The sequence below is a fragment of the Lissotriton helveticus genome, chromosome 10 (assembly GCF_964261635.1).
Source record: "Lissotriton helveticus chromosome 10, aLisHel1.1, whole genome shotgun sequence".
In the NCBI taxonomy this organism is placed as follows: Eukaryota; Metazoa; Chordata; class Amphibia; order Caudata; family Salamandridae; genus Lissotriton; species Lissotriton helveticus.
Window position 1 is genome coordinate 509,567,532 of NC_136071.1, and position 18,697 is coordinate 509,586,228.

General features: G+C 42.7%; 1 protein-coding gene across 3 annotated transcripts in view; it reads left to right on the forward strand.

The window, feature by feature from the left end:
- Positions 1 to 18,697, forward strand: part of NTN3 (netrin 3) — a 253,419-nt gene that overhangs the window by 159,252 nt on the left and 75,470 nt on the right. For all 3 annotated transcript variants that reach the window (XM_078663017.1, XM_078663015.1, XM_078663016.1), the window contains exon 3: positions 8,337 to 8,525. In XM_078663017.1, coding sequence (XP_078519143.1) covers positions 8,337 to 8,525 — 189 coding nt within the window. The remainder of the gene's footprint in view (positions 1 to 8,336; positions 8,526 to 18,697) is intronic.

An 18,697-nucleotide genomic window follows, 5' to 3' on the forward strand; every position in this document is an offset into this window, starting at 1 on the left:
AACTTCTTGTTGAACTGGGGATATGTGAACGGAGCGCTGGGCACATGCATCTAGGTAAAGGGTAACGGGGAGCCACATTGCAAGTCTTTTCGGAGCTAGGGAGGTAGGGTAAACAAATGCAGTATCTAGTCTGTGGTTGTAACATACATTAAACCACCAAGCTTTAAAAGTAATGCCTTTGGAGTCTTTCCAATTAACAGTAATTTGCTGGAACGCAACAGCCAACAATAAATCAACAATATGAACATTTGCATCAACAGCAATCCAAGAAGAGGAAAGTGAACCAAGGAAAATGTCAGTGACAGAAAAGGGGATGGAGGTATGAAAGATAGAGTACAAAAAGCACTCTTTCTGGATCAAGATATAGCTTTCTGCCAGATTTGGTGTAATTCTGTTCAGAGGTTCGGGCTGTAGTCGTACCTAAAATCCATATGGAAAATTGCATGTGAAAAACGCATTCGCCCTTCCCCCCCCTTTTTATCAGCCTCTGCTTGATGAATCCCCCAGAAAGTTTCCAGACAGCAGCTGAAGTGCCTGGCATACTAGTTGTGAAAATGTGTGAAGATTCGTTAAACGGCGACAAAGTTATTAGCGAAGCAAGATCTGCTTTTCCTATGGAAACTAGGTCCTAACTGTAACTACCTTCTGGCAACCACCAGTAGGTAATATATGTAGATATGTAGGTATGTGCTTGTGTCTGCCTGTCTGGGGCATGATACAAATAGTGCAGGTTATATTATCTGTGTCTCCCTGATCTGAGCATATGATGCAACTAGTGTAGGACTTACTGTGGGTGTGTGTGTATGTACTTCTGCTAAGCATAAAATAGAAATGGTGCAGTGTTTCTGAATTCCTCAGACTTGGTACACATGGTGTTGCTTCCAGTACCTGTGTAGCTGTACTAAGCAGGCAGTGCAAAAACTGCAGTCATGCTGTATTGTCACACTCGACACATGATGGAAAGAGTGCAGATTGTATACTTTTTTAGCACATGATTCAGTGCATTGGGTGCAATTGCAATCTGTTTGTGGTTCTTGCTGAAATAAGCATGATATACAACCTGTGCATGATTATTCAGTTCCTGTCATTTGAGGTTCCAGATGCAGACCTTGATGAACTCAGGTTACATATAATCTCTCAGTCTTCCTACTTTGGTGGAACGTTGTGCAGGTTTTTAGACCAAGTTGGCACTTGTTGTCCCCAGCAGCCTCCCACTTGTCATCTGGTTATGGTGACCATCCTCTCCAAGACCTACATTTGTTTTATTAAAATGGAAGACATTGCCTGTGGCTGCCAGTGGTTGACGTGACTAGGCTGCTGATTGTCCTAGAAAAGCCAAATGCATTTGATTTACTCCAGTCATTGACTGTTGATGGTTAATTAGAACAACCTAGACTAAATTGGACCCTGTGGCAATATGCATCTCAATTCTGATTTCCCAAGTAAAAAATTCACATTGAAAATATAGTTTCAGCATTTTATCACACACATCTAACTCTGTGTATCTCCAGAGAATGTAATATCGTGTAGATTGTTTTGTATTGTGCGTGGTACTGTATAGTAAAAATAAGTTGTCCTATCTGGTATAACGTGATGCAGGGTGGAATCGTGTGGTTGTGAGTGATGTGGTGTGGAGCTGCATAGTTTAGTACGATACGGGGGCGGGATACGTTGTGGTAAGGTGTTATGTGGTGACACATGGTTTCTGAAGCGATGTTCTATGATTACACTAGGTGTGAAGTGAGGTTCTGTGGTGTAAACCACAGTATGGTGCAAAATGGAAGAGCATGATTTTGGGTATAGTTTGTGTGGTGGGGTATGTTTTTTGCCTGTACACGATGAGTGTTGTTAGGTTTGGGATGGGTATTTTATAATGTTGGGTGATGGGATGTTTTTGATGAAGGGCCCTTGGTTTAGTTAATGTGTTTTGCACAGACAATTCACTTTCAGAACAGCAAGCCTACTCACCCTCAAGATTTCACCTGAGCATTACCAAACTGAGGGGAGCCTCTCCAGTCTGGCAAGTAATGACCCTTGCTGTGTACTTGTGAATCTCAGTATTCTGCTGTTTAAAGAGGCTTGGCTGGCATGTTACCAGTTCTGTCTTTCCACCTCCTTGAGTTTGTGTCTGTATGATATGTATGAGGTGTGATACAGGAGTGTGAACTGAAACAGGGTGATGTTTCAGATACTAGATGTTGTTTGGTGTGGTATGATGTTGTGTATTTTGAAAGTATGCGGTGTGGTACATGTGATGTGGTGTTAGCATTATGTGGTATGATCTGTGTGTGATATTCAGTGTTTTGATTTTATGGCATACAATGTTTTCTTATGTAGTCCGGGGGGTAATGCCGGGGTGCACCCCAAACCTTCAAGGGGACCCCATTAAATGATAAGTATTGTCAGGTATGGGAAATTCAGGTCCACTGATCACATTATACAAAGGAGGGCATAATTATGCGTTACGTCTCTGCATGCAGAGTAGTGGTGGGGCTGTGAATTTGGATTTTGCTGTGTGTTCTGTGTGTGATGTTTTAGTATGTGATCTGGTTTGATCTCTTGGTATGTTAAATGGGTTATTGTATTTGGTCATGCTATTGGGTATGCTGTGACGCAATGTGGCCAGGTGTTTGGTGTGATATTGTAGATTATTCCCCCATCCATCTTTTTGCCTAGATTCCCCTTCAGTCTCTTCTTGGAAGAGAACAGTAATGGCCACCACTGCTTACAATCACCCGGGAGCAGATGGTGACCACACACCACTCTTGGGGGAGGCAACAGGCTGTGAAGGCGACACCTCCAGGTCCCTTCATATCCTCTGAACTGCCTGTGATGTTGTAGAACTGGAAACCCCAGGAAAATAAGCCGTTCAAATCCAATTAAAACTCCCAGACTTCAAAGCTCTGAAGGGAGCAGAGAGCCAGGGGCTTGTTAATTTGAACTGCAAACATGGAAACAGAGAGGCCTCTAAGCTCACAGGTGCTACTGTTAATACAACAGTGAGCCGGAGGTTTGTTGTTAATACACAAGTGAGCCGGAGGTTTCTTGTCACTTTCCTTGGTAAGCCTCATCTGCAGTGTTGTGTCTATTTTTGTAGGCATATCCTTACCATTCTGTCTAATTCAAAAGGCCTTATCAGGGAAGCTCCCCCTAGCAGCCACGTGTAGGGTACTGCATTCAGATTTGGAGCACCCTTGTGTACTGTGCCCAGTTCTGGTAGTGTGGCCTGGATTAATCAGAAGGCCTCGTGTTGAGCATTGTCAACTACCTGAGGTATTATAGGGTTTAATTTGTTCAGCGACGAAACCCTCATCTGTTGTATGGTCTAGGCCTGGAAAACAAATTAATTCGGAGCATGCTTTCCTGCTTACCAGACCTCAACAGTAGATTAGTTTCTTTAAAGGTGTATACAGTTGCACATATGTTTTCAACCTACGCAAAGGTCTTTGAAAGACTTTGCAGCTTTGCAAGGTTGGAAATGTATTTTGCTTTGCCAGTTCACGCAAAACGTGCAACTTTTGCAACAATTGTTGCCATGCACATACACATGATCAGGGCATAAGTCCTTAAAATAAAGTGGGGGTCTAACCAAGTTAGGCAGTATGCAAGTGACTTCACAGCGCATGGCATCACGGAGTATGGCATCACATGTGACATCACAGGAAGCGTCATCACAAGAAGTGACATCTGTTCTTAACACCTCAAACACATGTTTAGGATGAGTACATTTGAGTGCATTACAAGCTTTAACAAATGAGATTTTGTGTCGGGTTGTGCTTAAAAAAAGTGATGCAACCCAAACGCAAAATCTGGGCCTCAATTTATACACTTTTTAAAAAAAAACTCTACCACAAAGGAATTGCTAACAAACAGAAATTTCACAGTAAATCTATTCTGCTTAATTGGTTGCAGAGTCTGCATTTTAAAATATCTTATGGGGTTAAGGCACCTGCTGCAGAGATTTATGTGTCCATTTAATCTCAAGGAATAATATTAATGGTAAAATAACTGGAGGTTAACACATTTGCGGGAGAGATCTGTGTTTTGTCTAGCTTCAGTTTTTAATAAAGTAGCATAGAGTGTTAACGTGTCTCCGGCAAATGTGACATGCAGAGGACTGATTTGTATTTTAAGTAGATGGGTAAGTGGGTTACTGCTTTTAACAAAGATATTCTTTTTGTCACTTGCAATTCATAAATTGCAATCCTTCTCATAAAGCACAGTGAGCTATTAAGGACATGTGACTCCTACACCTTGGAACCCTCACTGTCTTATGTAACACATCCTGGACGCTGATTACATTTACATTTATATGGTTTATTGTCAATGTATACCTGTGTTGTAAAGCGCTCGGACATGCTGCATTGGTATGATTAGCAATATAAAAGAAATAAAACAAAATAGTTGTATTTAAATTGTTATTTGTGTAAATACTGTGAGAGACCAACACATCTGGCATTCTTATAGTGAATGCATATCTCTTATATATAGGGACTGAACAAAGTCAAAACCATGCCTCTCTTAAGTACTTGTGAAGTAACAACAAGTTGTGTGCCTTTCTTTCCTTTCAAATGCATTGCTTCTAGGTGTGGGCTCCAGATAGCTCCCAGCCAGGATACTTGAACAAAAGAAGGTCTAGAGGTCCCTTAACTTCGGCCTTTGTTTTGTGCCCAGCTGAAATATAAAATAACATAGCCCGCTCGCTGCCTGCAAGGTTGCTTCTGGGAAAGAAAGCAGACAACGTGCAGGCACTTCAGAATGTGTCCCAGTATCACCGGGATGAGTTCAGCATATTTTAGTGGGGCCAACTTTCTTGGCAGGGTGGACGGTGTCCACTCTGGGAAAATAGTGGGTGGACACCGCTTACCCGCGTGTACCCTTGACCTGCTCATGATACAATCACAATTGTTCTGAATTAGATATATTTCACAATAACCAATTCAGTATCATTATGACAGCTTAATTGGGATGTGAATAGTGTACGAATATTGCACTCCCGATCTTTTCCCGCGGGACTTTTGAGCAGCACAAAAACTGGAGAAATGTTCAGTTAGGATATTACTCAAAAATAAAGATTTACTAGGAAAATACTGTCTGGGACCATAGATGCCCTAGGTAAGTCCCCATTTGGCAAGGCACATTCAGAGTTAAAGTTGGAATGGTGTGGTATTCCCATTGCTCTAATTACTGATTGGTTTTTCCGGGAGCGGGAATACCGCATTGAATGAGGACCTTTGTGTTCTTCTTCTGTGCAAGAAAATCCTTTGCATGAAGTAAACTTTTCGAGAAACCTTGGCGATCATTCTCCATTGTGCATGCAAAAGCTTAACCAAAGGTAAATTTGCAAAGAAAAATCCAGCATACATTTTCCGGCTTAACTGGGTTCGATTAGAGTGATATCTATCATGCTTGGCAGTGTAAAGTCTCTTACAACTTGGAACACATTTTTTTGGGGGGGTGGGAGCAAAAACCTGGACCGTTCACAAAGGTCGAAAATTGGAAACTTTGCAAAACTTAGCCTTAAAACAAATTGGGCATTTAGTTTGTGAATGGTTTAAGCTACAAGTCCTCCTTGGAGTGGAGTCATCTTGTAAACGTGTATACTGGAGAAAGAAAGACGGATTGGGTCTTTATAGAAGCTTTCATAAGGGGATCTCGTGCACTAGAAGAGTCCAGCATTGGTCTGTGGAAGGTCATTTCTTGAGTCCAAGGCCACTACAAGAGACTGAAGAATGGCAAACGCAGGAGTAAATCTATAGGATATTTGATAAAATAGTCACCTTGCAGGAGTGCTGAAGTTTAAGAAAACCAATGAGTGCGACGTTAGAAACTGGGATGTAGCATTTGGAATAAAGAAGGCTGAAGCTGGAGAACATGTAGGGTGATCATATTTAAACCTAGGCAGTACATTGGGCATTATTGATGGTCTTGGCAGTAAATTGGGCACTATTGATGGTCTTGGCCTAGGCAGTAAATTAGGCATTTTTGATGGCTTTGGTAGTCATTATCTGCCTAGGATCTGCCTTCTAAGATGTTAGCGAATGAGTAACAGTTTGTGTGTAGCTGCCTCTCACACATGTCTGAGGCAGGGACCGGCACATTCAAATCCTCCAAAGAAGGAGAGCCATGGGTGGGCGTCCATTGCACTGGGCCATCTACATAACTAGATAAACATCAACCGGGTATGCAGAGAAGAGAAGCTCTGGGTCTAAGCAATGCGTGGGCAACTGATTGGCTACGACTTTAAGGTAGACTCCATCTACGGAAGGTGACTAAAGGTAGAACGACTGGTTGGGGAGACCCTCCTTGTCAAGCATTGCCTTCTCTATTGTTCATATTGATGAGCAGTGCTCACTACTTATAAGGCCAATATGTTTCTGATTCTGACTTCTGCAACATATTTTTATCATTGGTGTTGTCTCTAGCTTTTTATCAGTGAATGTCTCTAGTTTCAGCCTTGGCCTCATTCAGGTCTTCTTCAGCTGTTCTATGTGCAGAACCCATTTGTGGCTGAGAGGAATATGGCTAACAAATAAAATTGGCCAGCATACTTCCTACATTAACACTATCACTCCTAAGGGAGGGCCAGTTTGTAAGTATGTCACAAAAACATCACAGAAATAAAAAACCTGAACATGATATGTAGCATTTAGCTGAAAAGTGTACTGTTGTGTTGAGAGTCCAAGATACCAGCTGTCATGTTATACAAACTTCCAAATTAATCTTGGAATGTTAAATTTAAAATGAAGTTAATTTAAAATGAAGTTAAAAGATGGCCTACTTGTGTGCATGCACAGAGGCCATCTATAAATGATTTTTATTTTGCTCTAATAAAAAATCTTTCAAGATGGCCACTGCCTTTGCATGTGCGCGCATGATGGCCATCTTATATTGACTGTACTGAACCCTTACAAAGTCAATCAATCAACCACTGTAAATGTGTATGCTTTAGCAGGGGTCATATATGAATGTTTTTTTTTTCAGTTTAATAAAATTAATTTCAAGATGGGTGCCTTGCCATGCACAGAGATTACAAAGTGTGGAGAAAACAAAGCACTGGCAAAGCCAATAGATTTCAAACTATAATGCTTGAATCTTCTATTTGGACCTGAGCTCTCTTAACCACCATACCTAAAGTCCTTGATTTTGCAATATAATGCCCTACAAACATGCAGAGAGGTTTCTGGTATTGGCTAACTGCCAGTCTTTTTATGGCCTTGCTAAATTATCTATTTTTGCCACCTGCTTTGATTATCATAGTACATTTCAGGTTGGAGATGCTAGGGTGGGATTAATTATTATCCCAGGTGCTATTCTGAGACAATTAATGTTTTTTCATTATAATGTTCCCAATTTGCATTGTATTTAATGAATCCGGTTCATTATTTTTTTTTGCGGGTTTTAAAAACGAGCATTGCCAAAGCTTAGAGCTCTAGCCTTTTGGAACTATTGGCTTTGCCAATACAGTATCCCAAAGCAAAATGTTTTTTAGTCAATGCTGAACAGCGTCCGCAAAATAAAAAAGAAGAAAAGAGAGATCATGATGTTACCACTGTGGCCGATTGGGTCGTTCTGTAGGCGCCTGTATGCATCACAATATGTCAGGGAGAGAGCTGGAAAACGTGCTCTCATGGGGAACTTAACAAAAAAAGAAAAAAGTAGTTCCCTACATGTGAGCAGTGGAAGGATACAAGTCAGCCAATCAAAAGAATGATAAAGTGAGGATGCTTCAGGGGAGGGACAAACACAAGAAGAGAAAGACAAAGCATTGAATAGGAAGCGAATAAATGAGTAACAATAAAGCCAACCAACGGTAAGCAGGGCAGACTGTAAGCCCGATGTAGGTTCACAACACGTCTTTGACAACCAGATAGCCAGTGCTGTCTGGTAGTGGAGACTGGTAGGCAAGACCTGAAAGGACCAAATCAGACTGTGGCCTTTGCATCCTCTGTAATTACAAAAGTCATTGTCTCAAAGAAATGAGAGGCATTGCTTAAAACCGCCATGCTGCCTATGTTGGGGCTATCTTTGTGTGTGAATCTCTATGATGTCACTTCGTCCATCTGGGATTATATTGTGTGGTCTCTGTAGCCTGTGTTGTATGTGCCTCCTGAAAGAAACCGTGATCATCCTTAAGCGGAAGAGAATTAAACAAAGATGCTTGGTGATTAGAGACCAAGTGAGTCAGCTTAGACTTAACAATGTTTGAGTCGTGAGTCCTGTGCAGGTCCTCGCGTAGGAGGATGGTGCAATGTCAAACGATGACTTTGTGTATGTGGTTGTCTGTGTTTCGTTGCATCAAAAATGACATTTTCCTTTGCTTTGTCCACTTGTAGCTTGCAACTGTAACTTGCACGCCCGGAGGTGCCGCTTCAACATGGAGCTCTACAAGCTGTCCGGTAGGAAGAGTGGCGGGGTGTGCCTGAACTGCCGGCACAACACCGCGGGCCGTCACTGCCATTACTGCAAAGAGGGATTCTACAGGGACATGACGAAGATCATCACGGACCGCAAAGCCTGCAAAGGTATGAAAATGTTCAACAATGGGCGCTTAGTCCTGAAAAAAACCTCTTCCGTAAGGAGGGCCCAACATACTTTTTTCATATGGTCATTATTATACCCTCTGTTTCAACATTTATCTTGTGGGGATTGCCTTTTGTATTATCTGCCGGCACTCTTTGTGTTTTCTTGACAATGTGCCATATGTATCCAGCAAACTTCTTTGGGTTGTGGGGGGACACGTACCTGATTGGCTGTGAATGTGCACAAGAACAGTTGTCAGGGTAAAGCCTGATTGTGATTGGGTGGCCAATTGAGAGTGCTCTCTTGTTAGAGTTTGCATGTGCTCATTCGCTGCCTGGCTTCTATGAAAACAGGTTTGCATAGGTGAAAGGCTGGCACTTGAGACAAAGTCTTTCAGCCACTACTCATTCTACTAGGATGTCTCCTGCGACATGGGAATATGGCACTTTTGAAGAACGGAGTTCCCATGATGGAATATGATCCTTTGCAAGAGCTTAGAAATGGCAGATAAATACAATTAGAGCAGTAGTATATGAGATCTTAAAGAATTGTGGCAGGGAGCACTGACCACCATAATCCAAAATATTTGCAAATTATAAGGACAAATCTAGACTCTATGGAATTTACAAACAGTGGATGGTGTATCTGACAAGCCAGTAAGCCCATATTGGGGTTGGCATACCGTTAATCCCGATACCAGTCTGAATGTCTAATAACTAGCAGAGATAGGTTTGAAGTGTGAAAATCCAAGTAACTAGCCAAAGATGGTATTCCAAGATTGTTCAGCCAATGGCAATTGCTTTATAACAGGTTAAATCCTCAGCTTCATCAAGAAACCAGTGGTTTATAGAGTTCATAAATATGGAAATAATTCATAGCATAAATCGCAATAACACCAATCACTGATGTGGCTGGCATTATTTTAGCCTTTAGTAACAACCTAGTGGTTAGGAATCCATAGTGTATCAGGATTTTGAGCAAATGCAAGACCTGAATAAAAGGCCCCGTAAAAGTAATCAGTAATTTTTGACAGGGCCTATGTTCCTTAGTACTAGGGTAATGTTAACTGGCTTATTCTAAACTTAGGATGCTTGTGAGAGCCTTGACATGCTACTCAAGTGGAATGCATCCAAGTACACAATCACAGCCCAGCAGGTAGTAAATAATACATTTATATATGTATACACATTTAGGTACAAATATATCCTCTATGCATGCTGTTCCAAAGAATGAAACGTGAGACGGTGCAGTGCATGTGAGTGGTGACCAAGTGACAGTAAATAAACCTCTTTCAACAAAACAGGAAGAAGTCCCTGCCAATCATACAAAGAGTTACATAGTAGAATAGGTCCCCACTGTAGGAACATGGGGTCAAGGGGGCTCCTGAGATTCTGTCACATGCTCGCAGCATTGTCTTGGGAACGGGCCCTGGAACTTCAGGGGAGCCTTTGAATCATTGTTCCTGTGGTGGAGATCTTTGGATCCCTTGCTTGCGTATTGGTAGTAGTGAAGTGAAGTGACATATTTCGCTTATTTCCACTGTGTTAGTGGCATACACTCCACTGGTATGTTGGGTGCATCCTAACATGTCCAGATGAAGATCCTGTTTAAATGTTTCTTTGGTGTTGAAATGTTCTTGTTTGGCTTGAACTGTTAACCAAATGTTGTTGAACAAGGATAAATATACGAGCTGATCCCATTATCATATGTGATTCTTTTTATGATTGGAAGTCAAGTTGTCCGCTTTTGTTTAAGGCAGTATATTTTCTGCCACTGGGTCATGGCTTTGGAAAACCATGAATTGAGGATATTTTTGTTTTTACATTTGTATATAAATATAAATCATTTACTACTTGCCGAACAATTATTGTGCATTTTGAATGCATTCCACTTGAGTAGCATGTCAAGGCTCTGACAGCTGTCCTAAATTTTAATAAAACATAGCACATGAATACTTGTTTATTTTACTGCTCGTCCAGGTAATAGCAGGAGATAAAAATGTAAGTAATGCCTCTCATATACTTATAGTATTTTTGAAATTCAAGAGATGCAGATATCAATCAGGCTAAAAGTCCGTTCATGTGAATCTGTGAACAGCGATACCAGTCTACGTGCTGTTAAAGTACTTGCTGTGGTGGCCACCAAGTATGCTATCTGGTGATTTTTGTCCTGACAAATGCTCATTCCCCAGCAACCAGTGCACATTTGACCCATTAGCGGCAGAATAAAGTGCTCACATTCATCGCAAGAGCATTGACTCCGTTTAGGAACCACAGTGGCATTCAGATATGCTGGTGCAGCCAAGCCAAGGAATGCATGTGACCAAGGAATGGATCTATCTGCTGGGATCACCATGTGAAATCAACGAACGGTAATGTTGGTGTCAGATCTCCAATCTTGCTTGTGAGGCAGAATCCTTTTCTGGTTATTTGTACTCTGTCATAGGTTTGTAGCTCCTCTTCGAGGCTCTATTTGCTTGCTGAGCTGGAGCCGCTACTCCTCTCAACATCTTCTTATCTTAACCAATGATCTTTCTCCCTCTCTTCTATGGATCACTGCAACTTCCACCATTGGTCAATGGGAAAGTGTAAATCCTGACCTGTTGCCTCCAACTTAAAAACTCTTCAAAGTTAGTAATGCTGCTTAAGAAAAGGGAATTGTTGCAAGGCACTTTTGAGATTTTCGGGATAGAAAGTGGGAAGTCTAATGTAAGCCAGGATTAAGAGACAAGAAAGGAGTCCAGTGGGAGCAAAACGAATACATTTAAAGGAGGACAACCAAAAAGGGATGGGTGAGTGGAGAGTTGTATTTGGGAACAGGGGAAGAAAGCAGTCAATGAGGGAGCAAAAGAGGCAGTTGGGTAACTAGAGGGAGGGAAATATGGAAATCTTTTAAGGGGAGCGTTAAGAATAACAACGGATAGGAGACAAGAGCAGAAAGGAGTCAAGGAAGCATGGAGGTAACTGGGTTGGAGGGAAGCATAGAAACAAGTTAGGGGGGGTCAGGCGAGGTGATTGTGGTAATAAGGAGGATATCAAGGAGGCAAGAGTGCCTTAATGGTCTTTTAGAGGCAATAAGTTCACAGACAAAGGAGTCGAGGCAACGCAACGGAGTGAAATGGGGAGGGCAACACACAAACGAATACCAGATGAAGGAAGAGCAATATATGGGAAGGGTGAGCAGGAAAAACACAACAAGCCAACCGAGGTAGGGAAGGAAATATATTCATTATTTAAGAGTAGCTATAGGAAAATGACAGAAAGATTTACTCACAGGAAGATTCTGGGCCTAATGGAGTTGGGATGAGCATAGACAGAAGACAAAGGGGTCACCAGGGTGTTAACTAGGAAGATGTAGGGAAAAATCTCGAACAGACTATTAAGAGAAAGGGGGGTACCTACTGGGAGGAGAAGAACATAATTTTCAAGAGGCGGTACCCGAAGGAACTACTTGCAAACAGCCGTTAAATGGGAGTCATTAGAGGGGTAACTAACGCGTGGAAGGGGTGCACAGAAAGAAGTCAAGGACTAAAAAGAGGGATCATTTGCATGTGGCAGCGGTGCATATATAAATGGAGGAGCAAAAGTAGAGAAAAGAGCCAGGGTTAGCACAAGACCGGGGAAGGTGAGTGGAAGGAGCAATTTGGGGAGGGGAAATGGCAAAAAGATCAGAAACATGAGAGAAAGGAGCATAGAAAGGAGTAATTGTGAAGCAAACTTGGTATTTGGAGGGAGCAAGTAGATTCGATAGGATGTTGGGGAACACTGGAGCACCCCCTTTTTTGGCATGCATAAAATGGAGGCTAGCGCTAAAGTAGTTGGGTGAGGAATGGACGAGAAAAGGGACTGGCGCCTTTTTGCTTGGTTGGGGGAGGAATGAACGAGAAAAGAGAAGAGAGACCGCCCCTGCCTCGCTGCGTCAGTCTATTTTTGTAGGAGACACTGGACATTGTGCTCAAGCTGTGAATCCTATATTATTAATTGTTACGAGAATGATATTGTACTTTGAATTTTCTGGAGAATCTATGCAGTGAGTTTTACCATTAAACTAGGGTTTATTAGACAGAAAGAGGCAACTTCCTCATGGGGGTGGGGGAATCAGGGCAGTAATGGGCAAAACGACAAGTACTGGAACAAAAAAATGACAGGGCGGGAAATGGAAGGGATTGTGTACAACAGTGAACATTGAAACAAAGTAAATCTGAGGCAAAAATCCATGGCACGTGCCATTAACCAGATGCAATTTCACAGCTGCTTTGAATGATTTAGCAAAATTTTACACGTATGAAAGCTCTAAGCTTCCAAAATGTCCAGAATTCTTGGGCGATTACGTGGAGGAGGAAAGGGCTTGTGCAGGGGGTGCTCCTCACACGTGAGGCTGATGCAACGAGGGCCCGCGCTTTCTGACGCTCTAAGTGTTCCGGGATCCAAGCCGCGCGCCCCAGGGCCGTTCAAAGAGTGTGAATCGCTTGAAGATAGCGTGCAAGAGGAAAGTAATTTACGACGTCCATAAAGGAGCTTGGAGTGTTTTCCAAGATGTTACGTCCTCGACCTTGACCCTTCCCACACCCCACTCTCCTGCACATGAAAATTAAATTTAAAAAAAAAGCCAGACAAAAAAAGGCTCTCCTTGTCCCCCCTGTGGCCAAGCAAACTACCCCGGGCTGTCCAATAAAACATCAAAAGGAAGCCAGCCGCCAACGGGCCCTACCTGCAAGCTTTGGTTTCTTCAGGCAGCCCAGGCAGGCCAGGAGGCTAGCTTTCTGAGACTGAGGTGATGGGGGAGCAGCTGTATCCGCCATGTCTCCTTCCTATTGGTGGGTGCAGAGGGTTGGAGTGGGATCAGGGGTCTAGAGGGATTGTGGCCTCAGAGTCCCAACATTATGGCCAACATTTCTAGCTTTTTTTGAGAATCTGTCATACCGTTCGAAGAACTATGGGTTTTCGGAATATGCGAGTGGTGAGTCCTGCTTTCCCGCTCCGTCCCTCGGGGGAGGTCGAAAGGATCGTTCTCGGAAATTCAATTCTCCATGACTTCCCCATGGCCAAGGATATTCCCCAAAGCTGAGGTCGGCCTAACTATATGCGGTCACGCCTGTGACACGTCAGTGTTGGCTGGCCCCTTCCTGAACCGCCTGTTCTCGGGGCCAAGAGGCAGCCGAAGCTGTTGCGGTTCCTTCTCTTACAAGGCCCAGCTGCATAGGTTGGCTTTTGGCTAGGCGGCATTTTTGTGTCCCTTTACAGGCGCACAAACTGCAAACCGTCACGGTCGAAGAAGCAGCGGATATGACTTATCCACAGAGCACTTCACTAAGTACATTCACCTGCTCTGCATGCTTGTAATGTGGGTCCAACACTCCACACATCCGGTGAGATTGATGTGGTTTCTGACATTTTCTCAGTGTTAGCAACAAGCTTTAGTTCACAGCAATCCCTAAGTCTGCACTCAAACAACCATTTGCACTGGTCTAGGTAGAGTGGCCAGTCAGGTTCAGGTTCATGTGCTGCCACCTTACTGGCAAAGGCTATTCAATTATTATCTAATAGATGCTGCCCTCATTGTGCTCTGCACATAACCACGGATGGCTAATGGCAGTGCTTAATTTGTGCAGGTGGTGGGCACCAGCACTCATGTTGGAGATCTGGACTTAAAGAAAGCTAGGACAATAGAGACGAAAGGGAAAGATAGGGAAAGAGCAGAAATGAAAGAGCGAGTAACAGATTAAAATGTACAATAGTGGAAGAAAGAAACATAGTTAAATCAAAACACGGCAGCCTAAGAAAAACTTAGCGGTACAAAAGAGGGTGGTGATGGACGGAGTATCTGAACAAATCAAACACTCACACCCAGTCAACAGATCTGGGTTTAATCCATCACCGTTTTTTAGCCTACTCTACCACCCCAGTTCAGACATGGCCATATGCAAATCAGTCTGACCCTGTGCCTCATGGGAACAGTCCAGCCCGCACTGCCAAGCCATGCCTTCCCTGGACCGGAAACAAGCTTCCTAGGACTGGTTTCTGGCATTACAGCCGTCTTCAGCCAGGCTTGCTTGAATCCAGTGGCAAAGTGAGCAAGGGACTCACGTCTGAGCATACCCTGCTAAAGAAAAACGTAGGGCCACAACACTTTTACACCAAAGCATTTGCTAAAAAACAATGAACACACCAAACATGACTGAGTGCATCCCTTTCATGACCCAAAGCATGTGAACGCGGTCTAGTCAGTGTCTTAGCAGGAAAAGTAACAGAACATATCAATATTACTGTTGGACAACTTGGCACTGCAGCAGAGTAACAAAGTCTGTGAAGCTGGACAGCTCAGGAATAAGTAACAAACTAACAAAGTCTGACCCATTTCTGAAGAGACTCTACTGTAGGCTGTACTCCCTTTTCCATGAAGATTTCAGGAAGTGTGTGTTTTTCAGAAACCCAACAAGCCTCTCTCTGGCTAAGGCATGGAGTGCCTCGGGCCTACTTCCTGTCTTGGACAGCTTTCAAAAGCTTTAGTTTTTGGGAACCCCACTTTTCTTCCCGCCATCCTCCCCTGCAGCACTGTGGAGTTATAATTCCTGATTTATTTAGAATTTCCGATTCTTTCACACGGTTATAAGGGTCAATACAAACCTCTGCTGTTAATATCCTGCATGGCTGGAGGGAATCATAATTACAGGGAATTAAGGCGTGCAGAATCGTGAAGGAGAAAATGTTGTTGAGCTCTTCTAATGCGTGGGAGGAGAAATCTATTGTATTTTTAAAAACTTTTCACAGAAGAAGGGATGGTGGAGATTTCTCCAGAGACTTTTAAATCGCTTTATGCATGGTGTTATGCAAAAGCAGAGCCCCTGGTAAATTTGGTTAGTGGCCCTTTAAAGACGCTTAGTCACTCCTCACAAACATACACTGACCCTGGGTGATCAGGGTCACCCTAGAGAGCCTGGTCTCCCTAAATCACATTGGCTTCAATGCCCTGTGTTGTGGCCTTGGTTTGTGATGGCGAGGTTGTTCACTGTCGTGGGTGTGACATTGTAAGGAAGAGGGAGCAGATGTCCCTGGATTAGAAATTGGTATTTTTGTAGTAGATGTGCAGGATTATCCTTAAACTGTAAACCTGCTGTCGACTTGTCTACTGGACCCGGAAAAGGAAATCGACAAGTAACTGTCATTCTTTCTAGAAGACCAGAATCTTCTTCACTCTGATCGGTCAAGTTTCCGTCTCATTCACAATACAGAGTTAGCCTGTTTTTACCATCCTAAATGATCTAAGAGACAATCCGGGCTCAATCTGGACATGGTTTTATTGGACCTCTCTGGAGCATTTGATACACAGTCACACAAAATGGCGCTTTCCACCACCATCAAATAGCAGTACATGACAACGCCTTGGTCTGGATTGCTTTGTATTGTTCCCAGGTATGTTTCCTCCCTTTCCCTCCAATTTTAAGTTGTTCATGTATAAATTGCCATAGGTCTCCTCCCTGAGCCCTACACTTTTGAATACCCATTTCTCCCTCAAGCAAAGATCAATCACTCATTTGGTTTTACCTTTCTGGCCTACCCTGAATACACGAAGATTGTTATCAGGCATAATGATCACATCTCCGGTGCTCACATATATTTTAAATCACCTTACGGCATGGTTAGATGGACAAATGATTTCCAATATATTCCCAGCTATGCCCCCGCTGACAGGGGTATAGCAGGGAATGGTGCAGTGGCACTAGGGCCCAAGGATTTGAGGGTCTCACTGCACCCACATTGTGACAGTCTTCTAATATCTTATATAGGTTTGTGGAAGCTATTTTTCTTTTTTTGAAATAGGACCCATGGCACAGTTGCTACGCCAGTGACAAGTGACAAGATCAAAGCCATTGTTGTGTGACCTTCACCCACTCCCATCCCACCTGTGTGAAACCTAGGCTACCTATTCAATAATTCCTAGTCTGTTTCCATACAGATTAATAAAATAACTTATATCAGCTTCTTTTATATTAGAATTTTTTCAAAGATTGTCCCACTTCTCCCTTTCACTGCTCACCGGACCATAGTCTAGGCATCATACTGTCATGCCCTTGCTAGGGCAATTCACTTTATCTAGGTCTTCTTCTATTCCTGCTTGTAAGGCTCCAAAGAACTCCAAACACATCTGCTTGTCTCCTCTACTTCTCTCTCATGACCTCACATCTTACATCATGAGGGCTCAATCATTAAAAAACCTACTTTCAAGAGCCTCTGTTTTGCATATAGGGCCACGCATACGACTGACATCATATATTCATGTCAAATACCATATGTACATCCCTTTTAAGTGCTTTAGATCTTTTTCCTCGAGGGCTATAATTGTTTCTCGATTTTGCCAAATTTGCAATGAAGGCTGCTCTTTCAAACAGTTGGCAGCAAAACTCTGGAATACCACCGCTCTTACAGCCACATGCATCAAGCGATTTAGGAATCGCAAACGGTGCGAATCGCAAAATTCGGCCGTTTGCGGTTCCTAAATCATTATTTGGGATGCATCAAATCAAAAATACAAGAAATCGCAATTTTTTGCAATTTCTAAAAATGCGATTGCATTTAAGGAATCGCAGTTTGCGATTCCTTAAATGCAATGCATGACATGTTTAAAAATTGCGAATTCGCAATTAGGAGGAAAAAATTACCATGAGGTTGGACCTCATAGTAATTTGCGAAAAATCTGAAAAATGCATTTTTGTGCTTTTTTCAAACTGTCATGTTGTGCACACACATGCCCTTAGGGCAGGTGTGCACAACATATGTGCATAGATTGATTTCAGGGGTGCAACAGGGTGTCCTTTGGACACCCCTGCACCCTTGAAATCGCAATCTCAATTTGCGATTAGCTAATTGCGAATCGCAAATTGAGATTGTCTTCCCATTCATTCCTATGGGCCTTTTGGCCCATAGGAATCAATGGGAAGGGATTCCTTAATTGCGATTCGCAGATTGTGAATCGCAATTAAGGAATAATAAGGAAACGCTAAAAAAATTGTGAATTTTTGATGCATTGCCGTTTGCGATTCCTTAATTGCGATTCCTTAATTTTCGCAATTAAGGAATCGCAAACGGCAACAATGATGCATGTACCTGTACGTCTTTGGCTTCTGCATCACCGTCCTTAAATTTGTAAGCCCTTAAAAAACATGGCTGTTTACTTCTCCATCTGTGCACCTGAATACTTGCATTCACGGTTCACTGAGCCTGGCTCATCCAAACAGTGCCAGGTTTCCCCTTCCGGGTAATATCGAACAATACAAATTCACATCAATGTCAAATGTCCTGGTAGCTGTGAGTTTGTTATAAATATATTTTATGATGCTGGCCAAGATGGATAGGTTTGGGATGGATATGCTGTTATGGGATTGTAAAAGGTCCGTGTGTTTGTATCAATTTGTAGATCTTTGTTTCTTGGCTGCATTGATTGAAAAGTTTGAGTGAACAGTTTTTAATTTCTGTCAGATTGATAGTATCATTTGTTTATTAGATTGTATGGCTTTGATGTGTGTTGGTTTTAAGGGCTGAAGAGTGCGCACCATAGCGTTCAGGTCACTAATGGTGATAAGTTGAGCCTGACATTAATGTAGCTCTAATGCAAGTTCATGTTTTGGGGTGTGTTTGTAGGTTTGGATCTGTAGGGAATAAAAATGTAGAATTATGTAAAACAGACATTGGAGGGTAGAGTAAACATATGTCCGCAGTAGTTGAGGGTCGCTTTTGGTTATTTTTTGTGGTGGCGTCTCAAATTATTCTTTGGCAATCTGAGTGGCGTAGTATGGTACTGAAACTATAGTCTGGGTTAAATCCGATTTACATTTGAGCATCTGGGTAAAGAGGTGCGGTATATTGTAGAGTATTGCAGCACCTCTGTAGTTCCTCAGAAGGTTGGTGAGGCCCTGAAGCACTCGCATGTGGACAAATAAGAGACTACCCCATTCCTTGTGCATGAAAGGCAGAGTGTGGGTGCAAAGAGTGCCCTATGGATCCGGTAGAGAACACATCATGCTGTCCTTGTTTCTGGGCACGGAGGAGAGGGTGGGTGCCACGAATTGTCAACAGTACTTATTAAATTCAACGTGGTACACCGGGGATGTTGGGATTCTGTCTGAGATTACTTTGTATTATGCGACTGAAGTTGCAGTTCTGGCATTTCTATGTAC